Genomic DNA, 10,353 nt, shown 5'->3' on the forward strand with positions numbered 1-10,353 from the left:
ATTGTAGGCAGAGTCTGAACCACCAGGGAAGCTAGTTTAACCCCTGCCTCCATCCTTACATGTCTTTCTTTTCTCTGTGTCTCAGATTTACTTTCCTTTCTCTCAAAAGAACATCAATCATTGGATTTAGAGCCCACCCTAAATCCAGGATCATCTGTCTTGAGATCCTTAATTTAATTACACCTGCTAAAATCTTATTTCCAAAGGTCATGATCATAGGTTACTGGGATTTAAGAAGAACATCTCTCTCAAGGAGACACAATTCAGTCCTCTACAGTAACTTTCAGGTATTGGCCAATAGAAGCCAATACTAATCCTCCTCAGAACTATAAATCCATTTGTGCTGCACTGTGCTCAGTCATTTCCTATATTAGAGCACCATCTTGTGGCTCACCTCACACAGTGCATATTCAGGACCAAACCTTCCAGAAAGAAAACAATGAACTAATTGAATCAGATAATAAATATATACTCCCTTAAGCTATAAAGCAGAGCCAAATTGCTTGGGAGTTTAGCTGACAAGAGTAAAAGTTGCCAGGAAACAAATGTTCCTTATTAAAAGCACTTCTTAGAAACTCTGTATTTACAACGTTTAGGATCGACATACCAACATCAGCTCTACAGTGGGCTGCTAACAGTGTTCTGAGCTCCTCTAAGTGAATAACTTGTTGCTACTCTTTGGAGGGAATGTTTATAAGGGAGTATTTATTGGTGTTTGAATAGTCTTAGTGGGTTATTAGGGCTTCCCAGGTGGCGCTAGTGATAAAGAACCTGCCTTCCAATGCAGGAGATGTAAGAGACATGGGTTTAATTCCTGTGTCAGGAAGATCTGCTGGACAAGGGAATGGCTACCCACTCCAGTATTCTTGCCTGGAGAAGCCCATGGACAGAAAAGCCTGGCAGGTACAATCCATGGTGCTGTAAAGAGTTGGACACAACTGATTGTCTTAGCACACATGGACACAGAGGGTTATTAACTCTGGAACACTTGGTTATGGTTGGTGCTGCAGTGAAAGTGACTTGAATTCACACTGCTATGATTCCTCTTTTTTTAATTTCTACTCTGTAATAGTGGAATATTCATCCCATGGGACAACACACTAATCTGCACACAGACTCTGAGGCCAGACTGCCTGGGTTCAAATCCTGCTTCTGCTACTTTAGCTGGGAATTTAGGCAAGCCTTTTACCTCCTCCGCGCTTGTGTTTGCCCACCTGTAAAATGGGGTAATAATAGTATCTACTTCATAAGGCTGTCAAGAGGATTAAATCAGTTAATGAATGTAAAGCACTCACAACAGACTGAAGTATAATGTGTGATAGCCAAGTATCAGCCACTATTTTAATGCACTTAGACATGAAATAGCTTTGAGCTAATTTTTCTATCTTCCTATTTATAGATAAGGGAATAAGCTGAGTCCTATGACTACTAGTTAGTGCAGGGCCCAGTCTCCTGAACTCTTTTTCTACTAGCTTCAGGATCTGAAACCATCTTGAATGTTCTACTCGGCACCTTCGAGCTAGCCTGAAATAATATACTGCCCTCTGGCTCTCTCTCTCTCTATGGCTCACTCATCAAAGGCTTGGGTATTAAGTATCCACATGAATATTAATATTTATTTCTATTAGATTGGTATCATGCTTTTCCTTTGAAGGGGTCATAGAGACATACAGAAACAGCCAAGGTTATAAATTGAGGGAGGGCTGGAAAAGAAAAAGGTGGAGGCGGGAAATGGAGGAATAAAAATGTCAAGAGAACAGAAGAATCTAACTGAGCCAAGTCCTCAGAAATCCTCACAGTGGTGTTCTGTGGCGTTTCCTAGGCATGACAGAACAAAGACCTGCTCAAGTTTTTCCTGCCCTTTCCTTTTGGGGATAGCTCCAATTTTAATTGTCTATATGAGACCCAGGTGGCTGATGGCCTCTCCCTAAAGACCTGATCCCCACAGACAAGTTTGCAGAGTGGCCTGTCACTCCAGATGCTGCTGGGGGAAACTGCAGACCGGCCATCACCAGTGAGTCCCGGACAGGGCTAGTCATATCCTGCAGTCTCCGTAAGCATTTGGGGAGCTGCGTGTTTTCTGTAGAGAAGTGTCCTTATTTGAGATCAAAGGACACCATGTGTCTCTCTGCTTATGTTGCTTGTTAAGCTCAAGGACTGTGTTTTTTTGACCAGGAATTACTTCATTGTTTTGAACGTGACCTTTCCTTGCACAATTGGGCAACCAAATTCCTGCCAGTGTGAGAGTCAGCAGGCTGTTGAGGGGCTGTGCGTAGCTACTCTAGGTTACTCTTGCATGCTGTGTTTGGCAGTTTGCTGGTTGAATTTCACGCAGAGGTCATAATGGAAAGTGTCTTGGGTCAGGAGCTGGAGGGATTGGGTTCCAGGTCTCCTGTGAATCTTGGCTCCTGGTTGTTTTCTGGCTCTGAAACCTCAGAAAAGTCATTCATTCCTGTGAGCCTTGGTTTGCTGGAAAGTGCGATAATGTAATACACGCACCACCGGCCTCACGGGTAGTTGTGTCATTCAAAGGAAGGTTGGGAAAGGACTCAGTGAGCCAATATATGAAGTGACTGCTTTTGACCAGGCTGGGTACTGAAGATATAGGACTGCATAAGACAGACACATATCCTTGTCCTCTTGAAGCTTCCATTCTAGCAGGGAGGCAACTGCATACTTATCAGGGATGTCTTGATTCATTAAAGTTGAATCTTGATGTCATCCAGAAGTCAAATCATGGAGCAGACACCATTGTGATGTTATTTGTCCCGTTATGGTCTGTGAACATTAGTCTCCAAGAGATGAATTTCACATAAAAAGTGAAAGCTGGTGCTTCTATGTAGTCTGCTCCTGAAGGAAACAAGGAGTCTAATACCACACTTTGGGTTTAGTCCTCACTTAAAGGCCTTGAATGCTGTGGCCCCTGCTATCCTCCCCACCGTCTTTTCTGTGCCCCTCAAATCTGATACATAGTCCTGTTCTTTGTCCAGTGTGTGTAGAAATAGCAACCTTGCATGTCTTTGCCTCTAGTGGACCCCTCTGTCCCCCCAGCCTAAGCCCACTTTGGGAAACTGGATGCAACGTGCAACTCAGCCATCTGTGTCCTGACCCCACCTTGAGGTCCCCTGAGGCTCTGTTGGTTACCTGTTAAGTGAGGCTACTATTGGTAGCCTGTTCCTTGTTTGTAGGGCACTTTGGGAATTTAAGAAGAAAACACCACAATATTAAAGTACGAAATATGCCTGTGTATTGTAGATTTTTAGCATGTATTTTTAATTATTGTTGGCTGCACCACACAGCATGCAGGATCCTCGTTCCCTGACCAGGGATTGAACCTGCACTCCCTGCAGTGGACGCACAGAGTCCCAACCACTGGACCACCAGGGAATTCTCTTTTTAGCGTGTATTTTTAAGACTTGGTTTTTAAACTGGTGATGATGAAGGGGAATGAAATTAGGGGGCTCCCCAATAAATGCCCCAAATAAACATGCTGCTTTTTGAATTCTTAAAAAACTTGGTTTTTATATAAATTTTGAAGTTAAAGAGTGTTGTATATGTTCAACTTCTTTGAAACCAAAATACTGCTGTTTCTGTGCATAGGTGTGTATCTATAATATAAATATGTATTTTTTCCATTTTAAGGTCATCTGTGAAGTTAATACATATTTGATAGCAAAGTACATAGCCAGGCAGTCTTCATAGAGAAATTAGAAAGTTGTTCCTTTGCTGAGGTACCAAAGAAGAGGAATTTATACCATTTTATTGGCTACATTTAGCTTTTTACATGTTTTATCTCAATACCTATGACAATATTAGGAGTCAAGTTTCATCTCAATTTTATAGATAAGGAAATTATAAGAAAGGTGGAGGCACTATATTAATCCCAGGAACTGGCAGCTTTATAATTAGAACTCTTAAATGCTAGCTAAAGTTGGTATGATTGTGAAATTTTTCAAATATATTCATTTTTCCTCAGTCTTGGGTATAATCTCCCTTTGGGATTTCCTCCCTGGCTAATTTTAAATTGTAAGTCACTTTTACTAATAGTTATGAACAAAGAAGTTATAGACTAAATTATAAGCTCTGTTGGTAAGTCTCCAGCTATGAAACTGGCATTCCTACTATTTTTTTGCACTTTGCTATCACAAGTGGGTGCCAGCTTTCACTGAATTCATCCCATTAATATAACTACATGTACCTTACAAGGTAGACTTTCATATTACAGTAATGTATGTCTTAAAAATTTAATGAATTTATATAAAAAATTTTTATGAAAGGATATCATGGAAACACTACAGCTAGTGTTACACACACACACACACACACACAATTTTTATAAGTCTTTATGTTCAATAGAGGGCACCACAGCACAGATCATGAATGTCTTCAATGAAGATTTGTAGGTTTTATTTTTTTCTCATGGTAAGAGGTAAACAGGCTGAATTAATTTTTTTTTCTACATCAAACTGCTAACCTTCCAGCCGCTATACAGATGTGTATATATATCATTATGTTGGGTTCTGTAGACTCAGGGCATCCTTAGTTAGGGTTACATGGTTTGCATAGCTATATATATTCTCAGCTGAAGCAATATAGAATACACCTAATAAACTCATGTTGAGGAAAACCAGATTTTCAAATGTGTTTAATTCAAGGAAAAACAGGTTTTGCTTTGTTTAAAGTTATTATGGAGAAAGGAATAACTTTTGACTCATGTTATAAATACCTTGTGCTTAAAATTCCTTTAAAATTCTAGAGGCTATTTTTTGTTCCTTTTATGAGGGCTTGAAAATTATATACGTTTATTTTTATGGAGACTTATAAAGGTGACATTTTACTGACTGTTTTACAAAGTACTCTTTATTTTAAGTTTGAAGTTGATGTCAAGTTTGAAGTTGATTTTCTGCTATTAAATTTGGGGAAAATGTGGTGCAAGTATGACTAGGGTAAAAATAGGATTTAATATTATGATGGCAGTCACAATACTCTGATATATAGTAAATCAGATATTACTTAAAATGAACTAATTATGTTTACTGAACCAGATGGGAAAACACTGTGAAAATTTTGTATTTTTAATTTTGGAATGAAACACTTGACTGAAAATAAAAATCATAAATACAATAAAAAAATTATTTTTGCTTATTTAAAACTTATTAATGGAGTACAGTGGCATAAATTTAGCTAACCAGACAGAGGAAATTCACAAAACCTAAACTGGGCAGATGTTTTTGCACTCAAGAGCCTGTACGGGTCTTCAGATGTTCCCAGCCACATCCTTCTCCCCTTTCAGAATTTTGAACTAGGTGTGCCAAGCTCCCTCTGGCTGTTCACTTGTGTGTCCTCCAGATGGCAGTATGAAGCAGAAAAGACAAGACCGGGAAATAATGAGTCTAATGTACAGTAAAATTGGAAATTGAATTATAGTTCAAGAAAAAAGACAGTAGCCTCGAGGTCCTGATCAACCTGGACTCTGATCACTTTTGTTTGCTGTACCCATGTGTTAGGTTACTAGCAAGTTAATAACAGTGTGTGACCAGTTCAAGGCTCAATAGAATTGCTTTAGACATGAAATAAAGCTAAAATGAATTTGTGTCCAATAGCATTGGCATTAGTGCTCATTACTTTTGTGGTGTAATGCCTCGAAGCATCCAAAATCAATTTTAAAGATTACCCATTATTTTATAAAGAAAATAAAACACATTTCCAACAGAAACAAAGCAGTAAGTATAATCCCATGAACAGTTACTTGTAACATCGTGGGCAGGAAACCACTGAAAAAGGGACACAGGAAACACTCAGTTCAAACTTCACAGCGAAGGCAAGTTAATATTAATGGGTCGTTGCTATATAAATCTTCTCTTGATTTGAAGCATTTAAAACAAGAGTGGTAAACATTTATAAATGTAGAAAATAAATCTCAAAGAGTAGTAAAAAGGATTTACTACTTTACTCCTTGTACTTGGTAAATTAATCTTTATCATGTGATATGGTCATTTACTGAGGGAATTCAGGGCAGAGGACATGGAAGAGTGGAAGTATTTAGCTATTTGGCTTGAGGCTTTGCCTTTTAAAAACGCACAAAGGTTTTACTTTTCATTTTAGTAGGTCAGTAAAGAAAGTTTTCTCAAAAACCATTTGTAAACCTATCTGAAGCAAAGAGGACAGCCCGATTTTGGTTTTGATATTGTGTATTTTTAGATGCTTGCCTTCCTTAAGAAATAACTGTCTTATTTGAAAGAGAAGGAAATATTCCAGTGACCTTGGTTTTTAAGTAAATTGATATGAATGATCAAAAGAGATTTACTTTTCTAATTAACTTGTTTTCTGCATCTAAAAATGCAGAATATAAGGTAAGTTTTGTTGGTCTGAAATACTCTATGTCTCATAGATCTCCACATGGAAAATCCTGTTGAACAGAATTATACGTGCGTTTCAGTGTTTCAGGTTTGTCCCCAGCATCCGGTCTTAGAGTCTTGTGTTACATCATTATTGAACTATTGAGTGAGTGAGTGAAGTCGCTCAGTCGTGTCCGACTATTTGCGACCCCATGGACTGTAGCCTACCAGGCTCCTCAGTCCAAGGGGTTTTCCAGGCAAGAATACTGGAGTGGGTTGCCATTATTGAACTATTAACAGAGACTAAATTATCATATGTCAAAATCGTTGCTAAAAAGAGAAAACCAATTTTTATTTAAACATAAGGGTGTTCTTTGATATGCATTTCAGAAAAGACACATTAACTGATAAAACGAATTTGAGGATGTGTACCTTTGGCTACAGGGCACTTTTTCATTCTCCATGATGTACTAGCTGAAATCTGTATTCCCTTTGTAAATTTTGATCTTGGAATGTGGGAAGGCTAGTATGTACTTGTTACTGACTTATCATACTTTAATTACATATATGGTAAAACTGACTGGGAGCAATTTTATTTAGTGACTCATTTTAAAATATGCTGAAGATTCTGGAGAAATTTCAGGTCAACCTTAAGTATTCAAAAAATGCTCCCTCTCAATTGAGCCCTTGTGAACCTGTATATAAGCATCTTTGTAAAGTTTGAAAATGTAAGACATGCTGAGAAATGTACTGACTTTTTAATATAGTTTTTAATAGTTGTTGAAAGTTTTGATGTTTCATGACAGCCTAACCAATAAAGATCACAGAACTGACATGCTGGTAGGCAGTAAATTTTTTAAAGGCAGAATAAATTTCTCTGACTATCTAAGCAAAATATTTCCATAATTAATCCACATGGTCATAACAGATGGTTAAATTGAAGAAATGTCCTTGAAGTTATTCTTTTAACAGATGTTCTTAACTATTAGCTTCATGTTTTTACTCACCTAAATTTCCAAATAATCGAATAAAAGTTAACATATGCTTTCATCCTTTTAATAGGGAGAGTCTGTAATTGATGCCAAGTTTGCCATAGTAGAGAAATCACTTCAGTGGCACATTTCTAATGTTTTTCTCTCTCCCGTCCTATAATTGTCCCTCCCTGTGCACTGATCATGTCTTCTTTTTTCTTTTACATAGGGTTCTACAGAATGCACTTCTGCTTTCAGATAGCAGCCTTCACCTCTTCCTGCAAAGTCATCTAAATTCAGAAGACATCGAGGCATGTGTTTCTGGGCAGACTAAGTACTCTGTAGAAGAAGCAATTCACAAGTTTGCCTTGATGAACAGACGTTTCCCTGAAGAAGAGGAAGGAAAAAAAGAAAACGATATAGATTATGATTCAGAAAGGTATTTCCTTGCATTTTGATTTAACGTATATGTATTTATATAACACATCGTACACATATGCGTGTGTATAGACATATATACACTCCACTTTTTGTTGATGTAATACTAAGATAATGAAAAAATTAATTGACTGAGATTTTATTGAGCTGTGACAGCTCATCATAGTAGTCTTCACACACACCTCCACACTGAATTAATGAATGCAGTAGAAATTCAATTATCTGCATTCTGATTATGTGACTTTCATTTAGTCAGACTTGAATTATTCGCGTTTAAATTATCTAGCTAAAAAAATATCCAACTGCACTCCAAATGGCTAATTAAAAGTCCAAATTTCCTGTCTCTCTTTGTGACTGGAGATAATTAAAGTTCTCCTCTGTTACTCAGGCTTTGAGTGTGTTGTGAAAACCAATTTCCTCTTTTTATTATTTTCCCCCCTCTCTTCTTTTCCAGTTCATCCTCTGGGTTTGGACATAGTAGTGATGACAGCAGTTCGCACGGATGTAAAATGAGCACAGCTCCGCAGGAATCCTGAAAAATAATTCTAATGTTACCATTTTAGGAATAGCAAATTGTGTCCAGTCATAGAGAATAAAGCTTGCAAATAATATATTCTTACCTAAAGCTCACTGTCATATTAAGTATTTGAATTCGTAAAGATGTTGTGTTGTTTATTAGTGGTATTTTTATGTTGTCTGATTTTGGCTAAGCTTCTGTGAAAAGCTAAAAGCCTGTGAATGCAGCACTCTCCTTGATCAGCGCACGCTATTGGTAAAATGAGATCCTGCCCTCAGATGAAATGATTTATATGTTTAAACAAAATCTAGTTGGCTTTATTGCATTTTAAAAGATAGGTAAATAGGTAGCACTTCAAATCCAGATGGAGCATTTCTTCTTGTATTACTGGGGCAGTGTTAGCATAAACACAGCAGGTATGTGTATGACTTACGGCACAGACCAGAATGCCTCTCTCAGACAGGCAGCTGGAATTTTGTGGGTACCTCCTCTGCACTGGAAAAACACTGAGCTTTGGAATGGTTGATTGAAATATTTTAAGAGTGTTTAACCTTTCCATTATTCCATTTCACACTTAGATGGAAAACGTATCTTATGAATAGAGACATGTTAAAATAATGTTTACATCTTTAAAAATAAAAAGCCCAGAAATAGCGCTAGTCATTTTGCTTATATTTGCAATATATAGAGGGCTTCCCTGGTGGCTTAGCAGTAAGAATCTGCAATATATAGATTCAGAAATACATTTTCATTGTTCAAAATCAGCTTTAACACATGGTTTCTGGGAACAAACCATTTGTTTTCATTATCTGTGTGTAATTAGAATTACAGGTTCATGATTTATTTTCTGACTTAATGTGCAATTTCTTAGCACTAGATAACTTTCAGTATCTGTGACGGTTGCTTGTTACTTTAAGTTAAAAGTAGGATCTTATAAAAATTAATAAAATTTGCCAGTAAATATTCCCATAATATAGAAAAGGATATGAACTTGCTAATTTCAGAATTAATTATTCATTTTTAAAAAGTCCTTTCTTTTAAGGCATCTGCCTAAGGATTGGTATAATTTAACAAAATGTCTCTTTTTATAGTGGTCAAAGATAAAATATCTTAGATAAACTACATTGAACTTCAAATTTCAGATAAGACAGCATTTTCTTGAGATAACTGTTCATATTTCTTCCTTGTTGAATGGTATGAAATATCTCTGAAATTAACAAGAAGATATCTTTATATAAGGGGGATAACTTGTTGCTTTAATTAAATGTTACCTCACCCTCATTTTAACTAGGAGTTTATTAAAAGTTACTGTATTATTTTTAAAAGTCTTTGAAATGCTTGTAACTGAGACTCAACAGAAAAAATTAAATTTAGAATATGAATGATTTCCTTAATTTTGCCTTTTTGTTTTCTGTTTGGTCTAAAATGTTATTGAACTTTTTGTAAATATTTTGATTTAATGTATCTTGGATCTTACTACTTTATCATCTAAGACTCATTATTTTAATACTGGAGGAAAAAAGATTTAGCAGTTTCTTTTTATTTTGCTGACATGTGAAGTTTGCCATTCAGTCATTTCAGTGTGGTCACCAGCTCCTTGGCAATATGTATTTGTATTCATGTTCTGTTTTACAGTAGTTTTGAAAAGCATATATCGTGCCACCAATTGTAATTCTTAGATGATGAAACTATAGCCGTCAAAATTGATATTAAGTAATGCGTAATACTGTGGTATGTAAACTTCATGAGATCATCATTTTCACATTAAACATGAAAAAAATAACTTGTTTGTTGCTTATTTTATACAATATATTTCTTCTGACTTAGATCTAAATTCAGTATATTTCTGAATCATCAGTAATTTTTAATGGATAATTTTGTTAAAATTTGATTTCATATTCACTGTAGTTGTATACATTTAAGGCATAGCCTTGGTTTGGTTGTTTTGATATCTAAGTACTGGCTTCCTAAAACTGATTTCCCAGCAGCTGAGAGATTTAAATGAACTTCAGCCCCTAGTGGCTTTCTTGCTTTGTTCAAGTCTCTTATTTTTCTCTGGCATATTTTTATAAAACTTTCTTTAGAGAAA

General features: G+C 36.4%; 1 protein-coding gene across 4 annotated transcripts in view; it reads left to right on the forward strand.

Moving 5' to 3' along the window:
• The window catches only part of SNX10 (sorting nexin 10), a 67,240-nt gene extending 57,193 nt beyond the window's left edge, over positions 1-10,047 (forward strand). For all 4 annotated transcript variants that reach the window (XM_010855386.1, XM_010855388.1, XM_010855387.1 and 1 more), the window contains exons 6-7: positions 7,539-7,748; positions 8,202-10,047. In XM_010855386.1, coding sequence (XP_010853688.1) covers positions 7,539-7,748; positions 8,202-8,283 — 292 coding nt within the window. In that variant the 3' untranslated portion in view covers positions 8,284-10,047. The remainder of the gene's footprint in view (positions 1-7,538; positions 7,749-8,201) is intronic.
• The last annotated feature ends 306 nt before the right edge of the window (positions 10,048-10,353 follow it).

The sequence above is a fragment of the Bison bison genome, unplaced genomic scaffold (genome assembly GCF_000754665.1).
Source record: "Bison bison bison isolate TAMUID 2011002044 unplaced genomic scaffold, Bison_UMD1.0 scf7180017864364, whole genome shotgun sequence".
Taxonomy (NCBI): domain Eukaryota; kingdom Metazoa; phylum Chordata; class Mammalia; order Artiodactyla; family Bovidae; genus Bison; species Bison bison.